The 21,740-nt window shown below is 32.0% G+C and overlaps 3 protein-coding genes across 10 annotated transcripts; 2 read left to right on the forward strand and 1 right to left on the reverse strand.

The window, feature by feature from the left end:
- Positions 1 to 930, reverse strand: LOC128196149 (uncharacterized). The gene has a single exon (XM_052876096.1). The coding sequence runs from the start codon at positions 928 to 930 to the stop codon at positions 1 to 3; it is 930 nt and encodes a 309-aa protein (XP_052732056.1).
- Positions 931 to 3,448: 2,518 nt separating this feature from the next.
- On the forward strand, positions 3,449 to 9,356 carry LOC108319454 (CBL-interacting serine/threonine-protein kinase 1). Of its 6 annotated transcripts, none has more exons than XM_052875885.1 (14): positions 3,449 to 3,746; positions 3,848 to 4,244; positions 4,517 to 4,579; positions 6,229 to 6,300; positions 6,388 to 6,495; positions 6,614 to 6,694; positions 6,985 to 7,164; positions 7,298 to 7,510; positions 7,604 to 7,711; positions 7,820 to 7,936; positions 8,022 to 8,084; positions 8,179 to 8,253; positions 8,993 to 9,059; positions 9,204 to 9,356. In XM_052875885.1, exons 2-13 carry the CDS (start codon positions 4,056 to 4,058, stop codon positions 9,017 to 9,019), a joined length of 1,296 nt encoding a protein of 431 aa, XP_052731845.1. In that variant the 5' UTR covers positions 3,449 to 3,746; positions 3,848 to 4,055; the 3' UTR covers positions 9,020 to 9,059; positions 9,204 to 9,356. The 6 variants fall into 6 exon arrangements, with proteins under 6 accessions (XP_052731845.1, XP_017406083.1, XP_017406086.1 ...); XM_017550595.2 differs by lacking the exons at positions 8,993 to 9,059; positions 9,204 to 9,356 and adding an exon at positions 8,335 to 8,555 and having other exon boundaries at positions 3,454 to 3,558; positions 3,693 to 3,746; XM_052875884.1 differs by lacking the exons at positions 8,993 to 9,059; positions 9,204 to 9,356 and adding an exon at positions 8,335 to 8,555 and having other exon boundaries at positions 3,465 to 3,558; positions 3,693 to 3,740.
- A 5,679-nt stretch (positions 9,357 to 15,035) lies between these two features.
- Positions 15,036 to 21,740, forward strand: LOC108319478 (uncharacterized). 3 transcript variants are annotated; one of them, XM_017550624.2, is made up of 9 exons: positions 15,036 to 15,468; positions 16,858 to 16,963; positions 17,057 to 17,138; positions 18,065 to 19,542; positions 19,639 to 20,325; positions 20,418 to 20,501; positions 20,591 to 20,666; positions 20,778 to 21,100; positions 21,208 to 21,740. In XM_017550624.2, the coding sequence occupies exons 4-9, from the start codon at positions 18,220 to 18,222 to the stop codon at positions 21,418 to 21,420; spliced, it is 2,706 nt and encodes a 901-aa protein (XP_017406113.1). In that variant the 5' UTR covers positions 15,036 to 15,468; positions 16,858 to 16,963; positions 17,057 to 17,138; positions 18,065 to 18,219; the 3' UTR covers positions 21,421 to 21,740. The 3 variants fall into 3 exon arrangements, with proteins under 3 accessions (XP_017406113.1, XP_052731843.1, XP_017406111.1); XM_052875883.1 differs by lacking the exon at positions 16,858 to 16,963; XM_017550622.2 differs by lacking the exons at positions 16,858 to 16,963; positions 17,057 to 17,138.

Consider the following 21,740-nt stretch of genomic DNA (forward strand, 5'->3'; position numbering starts at 1 on the left):
TCAGATTATTCCCTGTTGATGTTGTTGCTGATGAGAATTCCTATGAGGTTGTGGTCTGTCATAAGGTCGATTCCTTACATGTTGTCCAACTCGTGACCCAGATGGTCCTCCCACCCTTTGTAACTTCTGCTGAACTTCCATCTCATTCCTTAACCTTTCTGCAACTTTGGCATGTTCCACTAAAGCAGAAAACTCTTTAATAGCTAAAGGGTTCACAGCTAGTTGTATGTCTGCTCTCAATCCATTTTTAAATTTTCTACACTTCCATTCCTCATTTGATGGTTGGGTGTAGAAACGTCCCAACTGTTTGAACTTGTCTGCATACTCAGCCATCGACTTGTCACCTTGCACGAGTTTCAAGAATTCCACCTCTTTTGCATGTCTTACACTATCCGGAAAGTACTCAGCGTAAAACTTATTCTTAAAAACTTCCCAGGTAATAATCTCACTACCTTCTTGTAATATTAGCTTCATGTTGTCCCACCAGTGTATTGCTTCTTCGAACAGTTGATACTCGGAATATGCCAACCTAGTTTCTGATGAGCAATTTTTCGCATAAAAAATCTTTTCCATATTTCTTATCCACAGATCAGCCTCATCCGGACTTGTTCTCCCATTAAAAGTAGGTGGACGATGTTGTAGAAAGTTTTCTAAGGTCCACTCCCGAATCCTTTGAGCTTCTACAGACGTGTCATTCGTAGATAGTTGCCTAAAGGCTTCCACATGTTCTCTTTGATTGGCTTCAGAACATAGCCTAGCCGCTTCTAATTGTTGTAGAGCAGTTTCATGCTGTTGCACTAAAGCAGCGCCCTGTTGTTGAAGAGCAGATGCGATAGTCTCCAAAGCTCTTGCCAAGCTAGGCATATGAGAGGATTCATTGTTGGGTTGTGTGCGAGTCATTTCTCTGTTCACACCGAGAATTATTGTCATTATGATTCATAATATGAGTTCGTAGGATAAATCCACAACTCTTAGGTCGTCATAAGGACGAACCGCTCTGATACCATTAATGTAACATCCCATAATCTCACACTAGAAAATGCATAATTTCTATATTGTAGCATTACATTTACGGTAACATCCCGTAATCTCACACTTGAAATTTTTCAGTTGATATATATATATATATATATATATATATATATATATATATATATATATATATATATATATATAAATTTTAAACTCAGATTTCAACTACAAATTCATAAATAAAACTCAAATTCTTCTAATTTAATCTTCTATTTCTTTCTTCATCGGCACTGGGTCAGACGACATTCCTTCATCTGCTCCCGTATAACGAATTATACGATCATCGCACATACACAAACACAAACAAGTAGGGTGAGCTAACATGCAACAAATCATTTATAAGACATGCATAATTACTTCGATACAAACATCATATAATAATTATGTCAAACACCCTCATACCATCGTACTACAATTCCTATTGAACACTCGTCCCACAATACCCAATAAACACCAAAATACTCAATAAACACCACTATACCTAATAGACACTCATTCCACAATACCTAATAGGCACTTATCCCAATGATATGTTGATGAGCGATACAACGGAAGATTTTTCACTTGTGATGTCATTCTTAGTCCCCTCACTATGTCCAAAACCGGCACATAAACCAGGACATTCTGCCCTCCATACCATTCACAAGGTTAGTCCCCTCACTATGTCCTAAACCGGCACATAGACCAGGACCTCCTGCCCCTCTCACCACATAATTCATCATTCTCTACTTGAGACTGAATGATTATTAGAGTATCAGGATAACCTCCAACTTCATGACCCTCAACATCAACATATACGCACATACCATGTCATTACAGAATCTCTCCACGAAACTCATACCATGCTCACATTCCTTAACTCATATTATACCATTACGAAATCTACCCATAATCCTCATACACATACCATGACATTACAGAATTTCTCCGCGAGACTCATACCATACTCACATTCCTCGACTCATATTATATCCTTACAACATCTCCCCGTAATACTCATACATGTTCAGATGCATAAATTCAAATCAAATAAACTTCAATCATTTCAGAAATCATACAAACTGAATATATTCCAACAAGATATATTACATGATAATTTAACAGTACATAATCTGTACACAAGATTTAAGTTAAAAACCTGTCGAGTAGACTTCCAGGAAAGAGAGGTGCGTCACAATGGACAACTTAAGTACCAAGTCTTTCCTTAGCCAAAGTGTTCCTCAACTAGTTTTTAACAAATTTCTTATTAACAGATTCAAAACAACAGCATATAATATTAACACCGAAATTCAATATAGATAGTTATATAGTAAGCATTAACAGTATTCACACAAAATTTCAAAACATGAATAGAATTAAAACAATACTAAATCATATTATAAAAGCATAGAAAGGTTAGCTCCCCTACCTCTATTCCAGACTCCTCTTGCTCTGAATTTATTTCCCCAAAACCCTTCAGAACCTCTACTCTTCTTGCAACTAAAAATTTCTTCCTAACTCTTTCTTCTCTATTTCTCAAGCTCTCACTTGATTCCTCTTTTCTTGATGCAGAATACCCTTCCCTCCCATGGCTATTTATAGGTAAAAGAATTTACTATTCATTAATTTTTTAATATTATTTATTATTTTAATATTATTTTAAAAATAATATTTTAATCATCCACTTGATCAAATCTGAACCTAATTCCATCCATGTTAAGGAATCCTAATTTCTTCCATGCTAAGAAATTCTTAATTTTTTTTTTACTATTCACTATTCACTTTTTACTATTCAATTTTTAAAAAAAATCCTAAATAAGTTATCAAAAATTTGAACCTCTCCTTCTAGAATTATTATAATTTTATATCCAAAATTTTCATTTTTCTATCCATTAAAATTATTATTACTAATAAAATGATAAAATTTACTATTATAAATATTTTTTTTTTCATGGATCTTACAAAAACTGACTCTATTAAAATTTATACTGACAAATTATTATTACTGACTTTTATATAAAAATTATACAAATACCAAAAAGATGTTTCATTAATATTTAAAGTTTATATAAATTTCGTATTACATGTAACAATATAAAGAAAAATAAAACTTCTTTTTCTCACAATATTTTTATTAGTATATACTTAGCACCACTATATATATTTTTTCTCCATCCTTAGAGCACCACATCTTATGACGCCATATTTTATCTTTCACTTCCACCTTACATTCTTTAAATTTTAAATTAAATCTTTTAATCAATATATTAAATTCAAACAAAGCAACCTTAAAATATAATAAAATTAAAAGTAATATACAAAATAATAAAAATGAACTAATTTCTTTGACACTATGAATAAATAATTTGATAATTAAATTAAAAAAAAAAGAGTATAGTATTTAAGAGATGCTTAGGGTCGTAAATGAATTGGGAAAAAAACCGAACATCAAGCGTGAATCACCCACCAATGTTGTAACGTGAAAGCGATGAGAGGTTACGTGTTTGGGAATCGGTTGTCGAAGAAGAAGTTGAACGGTTTGAAGTAGTAAGAATGGCCAATACTCTATTTATACATTTTCGTTATACATAGCCCTATATGTACACTCCAAAAAAAAAAAAGACTACTTGTTGTACTACACAACAAAACCATCACGTTGCAACAATTTGTTGTTCAAACAGGAATAGCCGTTTACTATTCTTCGCACACAGCAGAAGAAGCAGGTTCAGGTTAAGGTTATTTTTCCAAATCTTTATCAACTTATATTCCACGTAACAAACGTTTTCGATTCGCGTGTTATTATTCTGAAAATTCTCATTCGTTCTTATCCTTACAGAGGAGCCGTTTCAAACAGTTTCACCTTGTTCCTCTCGCAACAGTTACCGTTTAATTCAACGCATATTGATTTTCATACTTAAGCAACCCAGAAGGGTTAGCACCAGAAAGAAGCAAACTTTTCATCGGATTTGGCATCAGGGAGAGAAGGGTCGTGCAGAGGAACACGTTTGGGCAAGAGGGTGTTGAGAGAAAGGTGTTTCTCAGTGATGGTGACTTTAGCCCATGGGAGAAAGGAAGGGCTGGGAAAGAGACTTGGGAAATACGAATTGGGAAGAACACTTGGAGAAGGAAATTTTGGAAAGGTCAAGTTGGCAAGGGACACTAATTCTGGGAAGCTTTTTGCTGTTAAGATCCTTGAGAAGAGCAAGATCATTGACCTCAATAACACTGATCAGGTATGTTTCAATCACTGTTTGTACCGTAACATTTGCTTTTTACTCTGTTCTATTATGTACTTTCACCAATTGCAACTTTTCAAACTTGGTTCTGTCACAATTCATGGCTTTTAAACTATGTGGTGGTCCTATAATGCAATTGGTTCTGTGTTTGTTTTTGCAATTTTTGTGCCGACTTTTTGTTTGATTGCATCATCACTTCTCTCTGGTTCAGTGACTTGTAAATTCTGATTGAAACATAACCTTGTTTTCTGATATATTTTTCATGGCAGATAAAGAGGGAGATATCTACCTTGAAGCTTCTGAAGCACCCTAATGTCGTCAGATTATACGAGGTAAAATCCTAACCCAATGATCCACTCTATAACTTTAATCATAGTTAAGTTTTGCATTTTTTTTTCATTCTCCAAAATTTTCTGGGTTTTGAGTTGATCCCCTCGTGGGGCACTGTTTTTGGTTTATCCCTTAATCTCTGCTATGTTTTTGGTGTTCTTTTTCTTTGCCAAGTGTTTCATTATACGTGTAAAGTGAAGTAAAGGCTTTTTGAAATCATTGATTCAAGAAGTGCTCCTATTTTTGATGTGTTGTTTTGGCATTTCTCCACTTGGTCAAGAAAAGTTACCTTAGCTTTTATTTTCTTCATGAAAACTTGTCCACGAGATTATCGGATCTGCAACTTGTACACTTTCTTCACTTGTTGACGTAATCAGAATATTTAAAAGAAAATCGCATGATTAAAATCTAAAATTAAAATAATTTTAAGACACTAGACGAAAGCATTTCATTAATCATTGAAAATGTCATGAGTGAAGATCTAGCCAAATCTCCCGGCATGGGTGTTCCTTTTCCCCTCAATTATTGGTTCGCTTATGTCCTACACTTTCCCCACATTTTTGTGTGGTGAACATTCTATGTCTTTTTGGCTTAATTCAAGTCATAATTACCCGTTATCTCATCTTAAAATTCTCAATTTATGCTTTGAAAAGTAAAAGTCCATGGCCCAAGTTAACGGATTATTGGTTAATACGGCTATTTATTTTTATTGGTTTAATTTATTATTTGAATTAGGAACCCCACTAAGATGATTCCCTTTTGAAAAGGGGTAAAATGAAAAGTGGAGGTGGGGTGAAGCTAAATTATGTCTAGAATCACGTTTGGATATTGGAATCGAGTTTTGCTTTCGTGGCTTTCAAAACACGTTTGGAATCTAGTTTTGCTTTTCTATGCCTTTCTAACCTTGAACTATACACTCTTTTGTGTATACTTGATGCTTCTAATATTATTCTACGTTTTCTTTTCGCGTTAAAATTAGCTTGTGAAACAAGAATTTTATTTTATTTTTTTATATACAATTGAACAATTAGAGGTATTTTTATTAAGTTTCTGGAATATAAATCATAACTTAATGCATAGGGGTTCTCATGCAACCATCAAGAGCAAACATTTAGTAACAATACTAGCCATAACATAGATATATGTCTTTGGATTTCTATCTTTTTATATAGTTGTACATTATTAGTTTAAATCAGAAGGCCCCACCATGTAGCATAAATGAGAGTTGCGTATTAAATTGTTCAATAGTACATTCTATCTTGTATTTTTCTTTTTCAGTTATTAATCATTGGCCCATAGATTTTGTCATTATTATCATTTTTTTTAATCATCATCATTATTATCATTTTTTTTAATCATCATCATTATTATCACAAAAGAATAATACAGAAACACTGCCTTTTAATATGTCATCACCATATATTTTATGCATAAAATAACATTCTTCAGACCAGATGGTCTCACCATATATGTATATATATTTAGTATGTATACAAATAAGACATGTTATACCATAAAGTGTTTTGAGACAATTTCTTTTACATCTAACACAAGGTTTGGTAAAAAACATTTATCTTGTATATCTGTCCTGCTTTTTAGAACAAGAATGAGACACATGCTTAAACTATTAGGTTATGTTTTGTACTCGCAGGTCTTGGCTAGCAAAACCAAAATTTACATGGTACTTGAGTACGTGAATGGAGGAGAGTTATTTGACAAAATTGTAAGGAACATTTGCCTGATATTATCATTACATGATGATTTATATTGCCTAATGAAATGGCAATCAATGAATTATTCTTGTCTTCAGGCATCCAAAGGTAAACTTGAAGAAACTGAAGGTAGGAAGATATTCCAACAGTTGATTGATGGTGTGAGTTTCTGCCACAATAAAGGTGTCTTCCACAGGGATCTTAAGGTATTTTGTTTGTCTTCTTAGAAACTGTTATAGTAGTATCTTGGAGCATAGAATTGAAACTATGCTTCATGCTTACCAATTTTAGCTCATTTTTTCACCAACTGATAACTTGTTGCAGCTGGAGAATGTTCTTGTCGATGCCAAAGGGAACATAAAGATAACTGATTTTAACCTTAGTGCTTTGCCTCAGCATTTTAGGGTGAGATACAACTTCCATGAACCATACCTGTTAAAAATAACACATTATTATCATTGATATGACCACCATGGCTAGTTAATTTAGTCCTATATAAACATATTTCCTTCCAAAACTACTCTAACTAGTTATTATGAATATTTTAAAGTATTTTGTACTTTCTTACTGTTTCAATTTTCAATTCTTGGTCATTGAAGACATTCAAAATTTTTATTTTAGGATAAAGATCACTCCTTGTTTGCCTTTCATCATTCTGGTGTGATTGAATTGTGTGATAACTCTGAAAATTTCAGGATGATGGGTTGCTTCATACTACTTGTGGAAGTCCCAACTATGTTGCTCCTGAGATTCTTGCTAATAAAGGCTATGACGGTGGAACATCAGATATATGGTCATGTGGTGTTATCTTGTATGTAATTCTTACAGGATATCTTCCTTTTGATGACAGAAATCTTGCAGTTCTTTATCAAAAGGTATTCCTATATGATGCATTCCTTTTCTTATTTATATAGTTCAGTAGTTATATATATATATATATATATATATATATATATATATATATATATGTATAACTAAATATCATTTTCTTTCCGATGAGGATGACAGATTTTTAAAGGAGACCTTCAGATACCAAGATGGCTATCAGCTGGTGCTCGAAACATGATAAAAAGAATGCTTGATCCAAATCCTAAAACCCGGATAACAATGACTATGATCAAAGAAGATGAATGGTTCAAAGAAGGTTATATTCCTTCAAATCCAGAAGATGAAGAAGAGGGTGTGTTCATTGATGATGAAGCCTTTTCCATTCATAATGCGGTAATTAACTTGGAGCAGTCAACAATTGTTACCAATTCTTCCTTAATTTTTTTGTTTGTAATATGAACAAGTGAACATTTGTATTGGTAGCAGTCACTTGAATCAGATCAAGGTAGTCCAACATCACCAACACTCGTCAATGCATTTCAATTGATAGGGATGTGTTCAAGTCTAGATCTCTCTGGCCTTTTTGAGAAAGAGGTGAGGATAAGAGAATGAAACATTTTACTGGGTTTTAACTTCTAGAACATTTACCACTTCCTAAGGTAGGTTCACTCCATGTAACATAGATTATACTGAATGTTTCAGGATGTTACTGAGAGGAAGATAAGGTTTACATCTACTCATTCACCAAAAGATTTGGAGGAGAGGATAGAAGGCATTGTAACAGGGATGAGATGTAGAGTTCAGAAGAAGAATGGGATGGTAAGTACTATTATTGATTACTTTTGTTAAGGTTGTTGTGATTTATTATTAGTTTGTCTAAATAATGTCCAATGTTGGATTTCAGTTGAAAGTGACACAAGATATTAAAGCACAGAAATGTCTCGGTAGTCTTTCAATGATAATAGAGGTAAATGCATGTATACTCTGATGTCAACACCATCATATATGCATTTTGCATGTATAATTTTTCTGACATTTTATCTTATTGTGAAACCCAATAGGTATTTGAAATCAGTCCAACATTGTATGTAGTAGAGTTGAGCAAGTGTTGTGGAGATGCTTCTGTGTATAGACAGGTATGTATCTCATCTCTGTATGCTTCGTCCAGAAAATTCAAAATGCTAAAATGTAATTTTTTTTGTTTTGTTTTGATGTAGTTATGCCAGAAGTTGTCAAATGAATTGGGTTTTGACCCAAACCAAAATATAGAGAGCTCAGAAATGATAGGCCTACTAAGAGAAAATAATTTGGAAGCTATAAATGTAGATGTGTGATGCTTCTTTTTGTTGATTAGGATGAGATGATGATGTAATGTGTTAAAATATTAATTGTATATATATTCTATTTTTCCATGGCAAATCTCTATCTTTTTGTTGTATTTTGCTATATGTTATGTTATTCTCTAAATTAGGGAACAATTAATAACGAAGGACAAATTTCTTACTAAAGATGAGAAATTCCATAAATTACTAATCATAATTCCTAAGTTATGATTTGAATCCAAAATTTTAACCATAACAAAAAAACTTTTAGCATCACCTATATCTTGTTATATCTTGTTTTAAGTTATTTCAGTAAAAAATTAATTTTATATTTGTTGTAAGAACCTGGAAAATAGAATTATAGAGTAGATAAGTGGATTAAAATAATGAGATGAACTTTTTAGTTTTAAAATAATCGTATAATATAGATATATCGTACTAAAACTCAGTTCATTATCTAAATCACTTCATCTCTCTAAAACCTCCGTTCTCTACTCTTTCTCTGCCTTCTCTCTAAAATTTCTTCTCATCGAGCTGTCGGATTGACGATCAGGAGGTGCCCCAACGTTCACGGCGTTGAAGGCTTCTTAACTGACCGATCAATTTCTCGAGTCTAGCGGGTAAGCTGTTCTCTTTTCTCTGCTGTCTTGAACCTAAATCATGCGCTCTTTGCTGGTTGCATGTGTTTAGTGTGTTCTCTTGTTCATTCTCTGCCTAATTCTAGCTCTAAGAGTTGTTCTTGATCACCTATTGGTGATTTGTAGGATCCTGTTGAGTTTCCTTGCGGTGCAAGGTACTGTAGAGGTGATCCGGCTTACTGAACTGTGAGTCTCTTAAGTAAGGGGAGATTTCCATTTGAATTGATTGTTTGCTAGATGTATGTATTGAGTTCTGTTTGTAGTTGTTGTTTGAGTTGAAATGTGGTAATTGTGTAAGTGAATTATGTATGCTTTGAATGTTAAATGATGAAACTGTGAAATGTGATTCTTGGGCTGACTTTAGATGGGAGGAAAATCTGTAATTGAGTAAGTTAGAAGGTTATATTCTGTTGTGGTAGTTGTTAGAGTTAAAGCTCAGTGTGTTAGTGGTGGTTTTAGGTCATTTTAGAGGAAGTGAGATGGTGAATTTGGGAATTAGAGGTCAGTGGCTCTTTTGGTTTGTTTAGGCATTATAGGTAAGTCATTTGTGACTTGTATGAGGCTTTTAAATGGTCAGAAACATGTGCAAAGTGTTAGATTTTGATTTGGGTCCTTAAGTGGTGGAATTGAGTGTTTTAGAGTATAAATTGGTTCATGATCTCTTTAGATTGGTGGTAGGCATGTTTAGAATCACTTAGACAAGTCTAATTAGGTGTGTAATACAATATATGAGTGTTGGAAGTTGAGGAAAATAGTTAGAATAGGTATTTGGTGTTTGAGTTACATAAATCTGCAGAATTACGTTATGTAGATTATGCAGACTCGCTGAGCGAGTAGTTTCGCATAGCGAGTCGCTATGGCGAGGTGCTATCTGCCAAGGCAATTCGCACAACGAGTTGGTGCGCTGTGCGGATGACGCGAGAGGTTGCTCTCTGACTAGTAATTCGCATGGCAATCAAGGTGCTATGCGCCTGCTAGTGGTCTGGGGTTAATTCTAATTTTATTCGAATAGCGAAAAGGACAGCATAGCAAGTGGTTTGGGAGGGGTTGATCTCTGTTTGGGATTCTCGCATAGCGACCTAGATCCGCTATGCGAGAGGTTGAGGTTTGGTACCTCTGCAAGTTAATTCACATAGTGAGACAAATCGCTATGCGAGTGACTCCTGGTTTCACTTTGCGAATCGGGTGCGTAGAGCAAATGATGGTAAGCATATTTCTCTCTTTGGTTATTTTATGGGTTGTAATTCTCTTAAACGTTGATATATTTGGTTAAGTGTGTTTAAGGTGGATGGTAGTATATAAATATGTATGATTATGATTGAAATTACAAGCAACAATATGTGATTCAAGGGGATGATTGTAAGATCAGTATAGAATCTCTTGGTGAGATTCCAGGTTGTTTAGAGTAATTGCAGGGAGCTTAGTCTTGGGGGTTTTCCTGAAACTCCAATGGTCTTTCATTCTCAAGTAGAGAGGATTGAACCATGTGGTGAGGAGTAGCAGGAGGTCTTAGTATTGAGGGCTTTCTAAATTGTTCTATCATATTATGATGTTGACTACTATTTATATAGTTTTTACTATGTATTTTGGGTTGTTACATTTGTTAATTGTTAGATTGAGCTCAAATTTTGTATAAGTTAATGTGTTCCTAAATTTTAAATATTAATTTTATCAAATTTCAAGAATGTATAAAATGTAGAAAAGTAGTGAAACATGTAACTTAATGTAATAGTAATATAAAATTCTAAAAATTGATACTTAAGATAAGAGGAATGATTGAGAGTGTAACATTTCATTTTAATAATATAAAAAAATTATTAATCAGATTTCAAAATAGTTGAGAGTGTAACTTTTTATTTTAACACTCTAATAAGTTAGTTTCCCACTAATATATTTAAATGGAATCTCTTTTGTCAAGGTCTCACTATGGTGGACCACAACTTGAAATCTCTTGTCACACATTTTAAATGCAAACCTACAAAATTAACTTTAAGGACATGGTACCATTGTAAACGTTTAAAGTAAAAGGTATGGGAAACAAAACCCATAAATGCAAAATCAACAATCACCTACTGACAAATAATTATAAAATGTTACAGACCAATGTGTTACACACTCACTGAAAACAACGTTTTAAACAATTCTTCAAAACATCACCTAACAAACAATAGCCAACACAATGCGACAAAAATCTTAAACCCTAATACAAAAAACCAAGCATAGATTAGGAATGCATCCATGATCTATTCAATGCTTCCAATTTGAATGATAAAATCACCCAATGCTTTACACCAAATTGTCCTTACACATGATACACAAACTTGTAAACCCAGACTTCAACCCTAATGTGTATTTTATTGGAGATTTCCTAACCAAAGCACAATAAAACCTTCACACTTTAAAAACGAAACCCCTATTTTGCAATCCACTAACCTCAAAATGTCTAATTAAATTTTAGAAAACCACTTCCAAATACCACAAATTCACATCACTTTGTGTTTAAGTGGCCACATAAGCTAAAAACTACCACATCATCCTCATGTGGACACTCAGTCGTTAACTATTTAGATGTTGTCAGCAAAAAGAACGAATTTGAACATAAATTATAAAAATAGGGACTATGTTGAACACTAAAAAAAAATATAAGTTCCACATTGAATAAAAATCATGAATATAAGGACCAAAAGTAGTATTAAACCATTATTTAATGAGATATTCATAATATCATTTTTGATTTTATTTTATTTTACTTTATTTATTTAGTAAGGTATTCATAACCTCCTTTTATTTATATATTATTTTGTTTATTTAATTTATTTAGCAAGGTGTTCATAACTTCACTTTTATTTATAATTATTATTATTTTTATTTAATTTATTTAATGAGGTGTTCATAACTTCATTTTTATATTTATTATTATGTTTATTTAATTTATTTAGTGAGTGTTCACAACCTCATTTTTATTTACATTTATTATTATTTTTATTTAATTTATTTAATGAGTGTTAATAATCTCATTTTTATTTTTATTTATTATTCTACTTATTTAACTTAATGTTCATCATCTCAATTTTATTTATTATTTTGATTTATTTAAGTGAAGTGACTCTAAGCTCATTTTTCTTTATAGTTTTAACTATACGATGATTCTAACTATGGTTTTGATATTTAATAATTGTTATAATATATATATATATATATATATATATATATATATATATATATATATATATATATATATGGAATTTGCTAACGCGCGTACACCTGTTTTTCAGTTGGTATATTTTAACAATGTGTACCGGATTTTAGTAGACAAAAATACCCTTATATATTATGGATTCTAAGTTTTAAGGTTAAAGGTATTTTAATAATTTCATTCTCAAAACTAAAAAAAAAAACAAGAAACTCTCAAACCCTTACTGATCTTCCTCATTCCTCTCAACCCTTTCTCTTCCATCTCTCTCACTTTAACATTTAATCTGTTATCCTAATGTAGCCCCAAGTGAAAAAATCAGAAACATTCGTGTTAAACAATTTGCCTTTGTAAAGAGTTGAGTCATTGACATATTTGCCTTCAAGCAAAAGTTCATTTAAGATCTCTTCAGTAACCTCTCTAATTTCATCATCTGCAGATCTTGAATCATCATCTCTAAAAAAGTTAGATAGACAAAAATTATAAAATGAAAACTCATTATAAAATCATTTATTTAAAAAATTGTTTAACGGCGAGTGTTTTTGATTTTTTCCAGGCCAATTATCAATTTCTTTGGATGTCATTATGCTTGTGAAAATTAGATAAAATTAGATAAGACAAAAATTATAAAATGAAAACTCATTATAAAATTATTTATTTAAAACATTGTTTAACAGCGAGTGTTTTTTATTTTTTCAGGCCAATTACTTTGGATGTCATTATGCTTATGAAAATTAAAATTAGATAAGACAAAAATTATAAAATAAAAACTCATTATAAAATCATTTTTTGTAAGAAATTATTTAACAATTAGTGTTTTTTATTTTTTTCAGACCAATTACCAATTTCTTCATATGTCATTATGTTTGTAAAAATTAGATAAGACAAAAATTATAAAATGAAAACTCATTATAAAATCATTTTTTGTAAGAAATTGTTTAACAGCAAGTGTTTCTGATTTTTTTTTCCAGTTAGGGCTACGACAGAGAAAATGTTGAAATGAGAGAGATGAAAGAGAAAGGATTGAGAGGAATGAGAGAGGTGAGCAACAATCTTTTTAGTTTGAGAATGAAAATTATTAAAATATCGTTAACCTTAAAACTTAGAATCCATGATATATAAAGATAATTTTTATACTAAACCCGGTAGACATTGCTAAACTGAAAAAAAGGAAAAACAGGCCTACGCGTATTAACAACCCATATATATATATATATATATATATATATATATATATATATATATATATATATATATATATATATATATATATATATATATATATGAGATAAATAAAGATTGGATAATTGTAATTGAAAGTGTAAACCTTAGGAATTTAAATAAGTGGTATTAACTCATTTATTCTTACTAACCAGTACAAAATACAATACATTATTTAGTTTATTATAGTTGGAGGTACTTGAAGATTTCAAAATAAGTAACATTAGCTCATTTATCATGAGTAGTCACTGTAACATTTATTTAATTATGATAAAAGAGAATCAGTAAATTATAAATAATATTTGTTATATTTGTTTTATTTAATTATGATAGAAGAGAATCAGTAAATTATAAATAATATTTGTTATATTTGTGTGGTATGAATTTTTTAAATTAAGTTGACGATGATAACGTTATATATATTATGATTTAATGTCAATATCTTATCCTTTTATTATTGTTGTGGTTATGATTTTCATCCTATATGTATATTTATATATACTAGAGTAGACGTAGTATTGAGATCAAAGATAAATATGTAAGGTTGTGAATAAGAATGGACCTAAATATACATGTGTTTTTGTATTCCACATTATCTTCTCATTAATAAAAAATGTTTTTAATAAAAAAAATTACTTAAAATTTTGGAAGACTATAAATAATAGTATAAAAATTTATATTTTTATACTAAATATTATTATTTAGTAATGACCTAATTTAATTCGTTACACTTTTCTAATAATTTAAATACTTTTAACCACAACAATCAAATAAAAAATTGACTGTGTATCTCCTAAATTCTTAAGTGGTATTTTTTTATTATAATTTATTTTAGTTTTAAAAAATAGTTAAATTTTAGAAATAAACAGGAAAAAAAGTAAATTTTAAAAGATTTAATATCTTAAAGAATAAAATTGGTAAAATAATTATTTTGGTTTTGAAAAAATCTTAAAAGATAAAATTAGAAACAAAATGTATACCTAGAATCTCTTTGTATAATAGTATAAAAATAATTTTTTATTATAAATAGTTATTTTAGTTTAAAAAATTGTTAAATTTTAGAAAAAAAATTCAAATAAAAAAGATTAAATTTAAAAAGATAATTTATAAAATTGGTAAAATAATTATTTTGGCTTAAAAAATACTTAAAGAATAAAATTGTAAATAAAATTTATATACGGATAGATAAAATCTTCTTTATATAATAAAATTAATTTATAGATATAATAATATAGACATAAATTAGAAAATCAATTATATACTTTTATAATTTATTGTAAATATTTTTTATTTATTTTGTATATAAGTTTGTAATTAAAAAATTGTTAAGTTTAAAAAAAGCCAAATAAAAAAATAGTTAAATTTAGAAAAATGATCACAAAAAAGATAAAATTAATAAAATAATTATATTAATTTACATTTTTTATTTAAAAATAAAATTAAAAAATAATTGTGGATACTAAGATGAATTTTTCACACACACATATATATATATATAATATGTATGTATAACTATTATATTTTTTTATCGATTAATTAAATTTCATTTAGAATATAGCGAAGAAAAATATGTAGATGGTATGTATTAGTAACTTTGAAAACCGCTGAGTAAGAACCAAATAGAAAAAGAACCCGCTGAGTCAACTCAACAGTTGTGTAGCGTGCCCAACTCGTTACACTCTCGTACACGAGAATAACAAAAACCAAATAGTAATTAATGAATACAATTTATTTATTTTTTATATATAATTTATTCATATTTTACTATAACGTAATAATCATGTGAATCTATAATCTGAAAACAAAAATAAAAAATCGGTATAACGCGGCCGGGTCGAGTTGAGAGTCTATTCACTCGCGACTCGCGATTCCGAAGCGATTTCCTATAGCCTCCTAAGGCCGAACGATTCCGCCGCCGGCAAGTCCTTTCGCCGCCGGTGGTTCAACTCCGATTTAGATCGTCTACCTTTCATTGAGGTTTTTTCTTTTTTTTATCTTCTTTATGCTATTCGTTTATGTATTGCACATTCGTTTTCACTTAGGGTTCGTGGTATAGGCGATTGTTGTGATATCCATACGCGAGTCCACAAAAAAAAAAACAAATAAAAGGACATTGTGATTTTGAGGTTTATGCAAGCCCTATGTGTTCAAGTGGATTGAGTTTTCTTCGAAGTTATGTGAATTCTTTCAATTTAGCTTCGAGATTGAGTTATGGTTAGACTGTGAAGAATGAGAATGTATAGCATGGGGAACATATTGTGTCCTCTTTGGCCAGTGGTGAGTGAGTAGTTTGTGAATGGACAAAAGAGAGTGGACGTTGCAGTGTAGTGTGTATTATAAATGGGGATATATATGGAGGAACTTGTATCTTTGAGTGTGGTAAACACTGATAAATAAACTGATAAATTCGCATGAGTTTTGACTGCAATTGTTCATGCCAAGCTGAAAACTTTCACATACCTAGTTTTTGCTTGTTAAAATAGTTTAAAGAATTGACAACAGCTTTTAGGGAACAGGAACTAGGAACTAAACCAGATGCTATGTTAGATGCAATCACGGTTGGCTCTTTGATTTATCTAATCCACGTAAGTTCCAAATGCATCTCGTCTTGTTCTCTCATTGGGTAGTAAAATTAGAGGCAGAAAAGGCAGGTAGACTGAAGAATTTCTTCGAGCTGGAATGGCCTTTTTATTGGGTGTGTTATGGAGCTAGTAGATGTGAGGATTGAACGTTGAATCTACGTGCTGGTCAGCCCAAATGGACGCTTTTGGATTGTACATATAATGTGGCAGCAGTGAATTATCCCTCAGTGCTATCCCATCCCTGCATCAACAGAACATTTCAATCCGGCACTCTTTAAAAGATTACTGTGTAATTGTATAATTGTTTCTAATTCTTACTATTCTATTCAATGCTGTACACTGTACATTTGTTTGTTCTACGATGCATTTTATGATCGTGTAGGGTGTAATGTAACTAATGGAATTAATGGTCTCATGGTGATGTGGACCGCTAATTAGGATTACCTTGTGTCTTTATTTTTTCCTATTTTAATAAGATCTAGATTTCGATCCTTATTTTATTAATTAGGACAACTTTTAGATATGAATCTATGATCCTATTAAGTAGGGATCTCTTTATTTTATCAATCAGGAAGTTGTTAGTCATGGTCCTATCCATTATCCTTTATTTGTATTTTATCAGTTGGGATACTAGTTAGGGATATCTTTGGACCTTTTTAAAAGGCAGTCTTGATTGAAATTTTATGAATGAGAAATGATTTAAAAAAAATAAAATCTATTGCTAGTTTAGTAGGAGCTGTGTCAATGATGAAGCTGCTTCTAACTTCACTAAAACTTTTGCTAGTTTATGGAGAACTTTGTCAAGGACGAGTCTGCTTCTCGCTTCCACTATAGGTTGAAAGTAGTCTTTTGTGTCTAGGCTTGATCCTACACAAAGTTGCATAACACTGGTATCCAATATTTGCCCCTTTCTGGTTTTCATGAAAAGGCTGCCTCCGTACTTACTGAAAAGTATAACTCATTGTTGACTCTATTCAATGCAGGAAAATGTATCAATGTTTCTTTCAAAAATGCTGTCTCACATTGGCTTTATTGGCTTTTCTCTCCTAGCTTCTATAGGTGCATGTATGTCAGAATGCTGTCTTTGCTCTGATCTTCAAGCATCCTCTGTTTCGTGACCCTCTGGATAAATTTTTTTGATCAGGATGTACTAAATAATGAAGCACCGATAATTTAAATTGGTTGATGTATATGATACGTAAATATAAATAAGAAAAAAATGCTGGTTAATTAGCAATTGTTTGATAAGATTTGATGGCATTAATGCTAAAATTGTCTCATAATTGCACCAGATATATTTAGTTCTAGTCATTATACTTGACAAGTGTCTCATGGTTCACTCTTCTCAATTCATACCTTCAACATTTTATCTCAGAAGTTCTTTATGAGAAGCTAGTTAGCATGTAGCAGAGTTCTTCTAACATGAAGTGTAGACAGTTCCAAATCTTCTTAGTATGAGAGGCATGGACATTATTCTGTATGCCAGTCTTATTTCTTAGTGTAATTTTCTCACCATTCAACATTTACTCACATAGATTTGAATAAATTTAATCTTATCGTTTATCCAAATAACTTAGCATGTTTGACAAATACTAATGTTGGAGAAATAAATACTTTTTTCTTTCGAAAGCTCTCAACAATCTACCAATAAAAGTTATTTCCCCGAAATAAGCTAATCCAATATATACTAAGGTTAGTTCAAGGGGTTTGGTTAATCCATAAAACTGTAAGGATATAAGCTATCTTGAGGTGGTGGACTAAGTCATTAAGATTATTTTATGTAAATTTTCCCTTTCTATTGTTTGATGGTATGTTCTGACTCAAAATTTCTTTCATATATCATCTAAAAATCTTGAGTTATATTATTTAAGTGATTCAGGCCCTGCATTTCTTCCACCTATTCCTTCCTTTTATTTATATCTGATTTCTTATCCTTCTTGTATATATCATATATATTCTTCTCTTATTTTATTTCTTTTATTTTCGTACAGCATTGCATTGAGGTCAGGGCACACTGTTACATCATTGTTGCTGCGACAGAGAAGACTCTCAGATTGCTTGACTTGTAATTTGAAAGTTTTAATTGCCTTGTATTCAGCACCAATGCAAATGTGAGTAGCATTATAATTGCTCTGTTTTGGACATAATGGCTCCAATACGTTCCACTGGATTTGTTGATCCTGGTTGGGATCATGGCATAGCCCAGGACGAGCGGAAAAAGAAGGTTAGATGCAACTACTGTGGCAAAATTGTTAGTGGTGGGATATACAGATTAAAGCAGCATTTAGCTCGAGTTTCTGGGGAAGTAACATACTGTGAAAAGGCTCCTGATGAAGTCTACCTAAAAATGAAGGAAAATCTTGAAGGCTGTCGTTCCCATAAAAAACAAAAGCAAGTTGATGCACAAGCATACATGAATTTTCACTCAAATGATGATGAAGATGAGGAAGAGCAAGTTGGGAGTAGAAGCAAAGGTAAGCAATTGATGGATGATCGAAATGTATCTGTAAATTTGACTCCTCTTCGCTCCTTAGGATATGTTGACCCAGGGTGGGAGCATGGTGTTGCTCAAGACGAGAGAAAGAAGAAAGTTAAATGCAATTACTGTGAGAAAATTGTTAGTGGTGGTATAAATCGGTTTAAACAACATTTAGCTAGAATTCCTGGAGAGGTAGCACCTTGTAAAAATGCTCCAGAAGAAGTTTATCAGAAAATAAAAGAGAATATGAAATGGCATCGTACTGGGAGGAGACTTAGGCGACCTGAGGCTAAGGAACTGATGCCTTTCTATGCAAAATCCGACAATGATGATGATGAGTTTGAACAAGTAGAAGATGCTTTGCATCATATGAACAAAGAAACTTTGATGGATGTTGATAAGAGATTCTCTAAAGATGTAATGAAGACCTTCAAGGGAATGCCACCCAGTACTTGTCCTGAACCTTTATTGAGAAGATCAAGATTGGATAATGTTTATCTGAAATTGCCCAAGAATCAGACTCCTCAAACTTACAAACAAATAAAAGTTAAGACAGGGCCCACTAAGAAATTACGAAAGGAAGTTATTTCTTCAATTTGCAAATTTTTTTACCATGCAGGGATTCCTGTACAGGCTGCAGACTCTCTATATTTTCATAAAATGCTGGAAATGGTTGGTCAATATGGACCAGGACTGATATGCCAACCTAGCCAACTAATGTCTGGCCGCTTTTTGCAGGAGGAAATCAATTCTATTAAAAGTTACCTTCTTGAATACAAGGCTTCCTGGGCAGTTACTGGTTGCTCTATAATGGCAGATAGTTGGATAGATACACAGGGTAGGACAATCGTTAACTTTCTGGTTTCTTGTCCTCATGGTGTATACTTTGTTTCTTCAGTTGATGCCACTAATGTAATAGAAGATGCACCAAATTTATTTAAGCTTCTGGACAAAGTAGTGGAAGAAGTAGGTGAGGAAAATGTAGTGCAGGTAAAATGTTGTTTCTAATATTTTCGCATCCTCATTCATTATAATTTCGCCTTGAAGCTGTTATTAATCATTGTTTCTCCTATACTTTTGATGTAGGTAATAACTGAAAATACTCCTAACTATAAAGCTGCTGGAAAAATGCTCGAAGAGAAGAGAAGGAATTTGTTCTGGACCCCTTGTGCCACTTATTGTATTAATCGAATGCTTGAAGATTTTTTGAAAATAAGATGCGTGGAAGAGTGCATGGAAAAGGGTCAAAAAATTACAAAACTAATTTACAATCAAATATGGTTGTTAAATCTTATGAAAAGTGAGTTCACCGAGGGGCAGGAGCTTCTAAAACCAACTACCACCCGGTTTGCCTCTAGCTTTGCTACACTACAGAGCTTGTTAGATCATAGAGTTGGTCTCAGAAGAATGTTTCTTTCCAATAAATGGATTTTGTCCAGATTCTCCAGCTCAAACGAGGGGAAAGAGGTGGAAAAAATTGTTTTGAATGTCACATTTTGGAAGAAAATGCAGTATGTTAGGAAGTCAATAGATCCGATAATGCAAGTACTAAAAAAACTTTATAGTGGTGAGAGCTTGTCAATGCCATATATATATAACGACATGTACAGGGCAAAACTTGCAATCAAATCTGTTCATGGTGATGATGCACGTAAATATGAACCCTTCTGGAAGGTGATAGATAGTCATTGGAACTCTCTGTTCTGTCACCCTCTTTACTTGGCTGCATACTTCTTAAACCCCTCATACAGATATCGTCAGGATTTTGTGCCGGTATGTAAGAATATTGAGTATTTCCCAGTGATTGCTTATTTTCAAATTTTATTTAAGTTTTCTCCTGAAGTGACTGTTTGATATGACTATAGCATTCTGAGGTAGTACGAGGGCTCAATGAATGCATTGTTCGGCTGGAGTCAGATAATATGAGACGGATATCTGCATCAATGCAGGTAATGTGTTCTTAACGAATGCTAATTTCTATTTGGTACCAAATTGTTAGATATATGTTCTATGTGCTTCAAAGTGATGTCATTTCCAGATAGCTCATTATAATTCTGCACAAGATGACTTTGGAACTGAATTGGCAATTAGCACAAGAACTGGTCTAGAACCAGGTAACTGCTATGTTGCTGTAAAATCATTCATATAATAATTAACTTTTTTGGAGGTGCATTGCTGCTTCAGTTTGAATTGATTAATTTCGTTTCCTTTCTTATCCTCACTAGCTGCTTGGTGGCAACAACATGGAATAAGTTGCTTAGAGTTGCACAGAATAGCTGTACGGATATTAAGTCAGACATGCTCGTCCTTTGCTTGTGAGCATGATTGGAGTATATATGACCAGATACATTGCAAAAGACAAAATCGTCTATCTCAGAAAAAATTGAATGACGTTATATATGTTCACTACAATTTGCGACTTAGAGAAAGCCAACTAAGAAAAAGGTCCAGGGACTCAAAGTTGTCCTCTGTTGACAGTGTTCTGCAAGCTCATTTACTTGATGATTGGATAATAGATGATAATGTACAAAGCTCTGATGTTGATAAGGTAATCTCTGATTTCTGTGTTTTTGAACTTGTGATATATGCTCTTTAGCACTGAAGCAGATAGGATGTTGCTATACTGATGGAATATTTGTTTTTCTTGTTTTGTAGAATATTCTTTTTGGAGTTGAACTAGATGATGAATATGAAAATGATTCAATTGATTACGATGATGGAAGTGCTAGGTCTCTAAAGGGATCCCTTGAGCTGGTGACTATGGCTGACTTAGCTGTAGGGTCACCAGATGTAGATCATGCTAACATGGATGCTGCAACTGATGATGAGTCTGATATGAATTATTTTGATGATGATTTGAGCGAGTAATTAAGTTACATGGTTCTCATTTCGGAAGAATAATTATCTGGTCACCTAGTTGCGAATCGTGAACCCGTGCTTATTATTTTGGAGTGAAAAATCAAGATGATCATATTGGTGCGTAAAGTCATATTTATTTTATATTTTGGAGCGCAATCATTTTGGATCGTTCTAATAGTCATATATACCCATCAATGTTATTGTAAGATAAAATCTGGCACTGTACAACGTAAGAAATATAAAGCGAATGCTAGGATCTCGAATGAATATTCAATGTTATTAATTTTTCATCTAGTGCCATATAAATACAAGTGTCATTTCAACTTCTA

Source organism: Vigna angularis, chromosome 4 (assembly GCF_016808095.1).
Source record: "Vigna angularis cultivar LongXiaoDou No.4 chromosome 4, ASM1680809v1, whole genome shotgun sequence".
Classification (NCBI taxonomy): Eukaryota; Viridiplantae; Streptophyta; class Magnoliopsida; order Fabales; family Fabaceae; genus Vigna; species Vigna angularis.

Excerpts from the sequence above, each read along its gene's own strand:
- LOC108319478 (XM_017550624.2), top strand. The coding sequence starts at position 18,220 with ATGGCTCCAATACGTTCCACTGGATTTGTTGATCCTGGTTGGGATCAT. Across the intron at positions 20,502-20,590 it reads GGATATCTGCATCAATGCAG|ATAGCTCATTATAATTCTGC; the intron begins GTAATGTGTTCT and ends TGTCATTTCCAG. Across the intron at positions 21,101-21,207 it reads AAAGCTCTGATGTTGATAAG|AATATTCTTTTTGGAGTTGA; the intron begins GTAATCTCTGAT and ends CTTGTTTTGTAG.
- LOC108319454 (XM_017550594.2), top strand. The coding sequence starts at position 4,056 with ATGGTGACTTTAGCCCATGGGAGAAAGGAAGGGCTGGGAAAGAGACTT. Across the intron at positions 7,511-7,603 it reads CCTTTTCCATTCATAATGCG|TCACTTGAATCAGATCAAGG; the intron begins GTAATTAACTTG and ends TATTGGTAGCAG. Across the intron at positions 7,712-7,819 it reads CTGGCCTTTTTGAGAAAGAG|GATGTTACTGAGAGGAAGAT; the intron begins GTGAGGATAAGA and ends TGAATGTTTCAG.
- LOC128196149 (XM_052876096.1), bottom strand. The coding sequence starts at position 930 with ATGACAATAATTCTCGGTGTGAACAGAGAAATGACTCGCACACAACCC.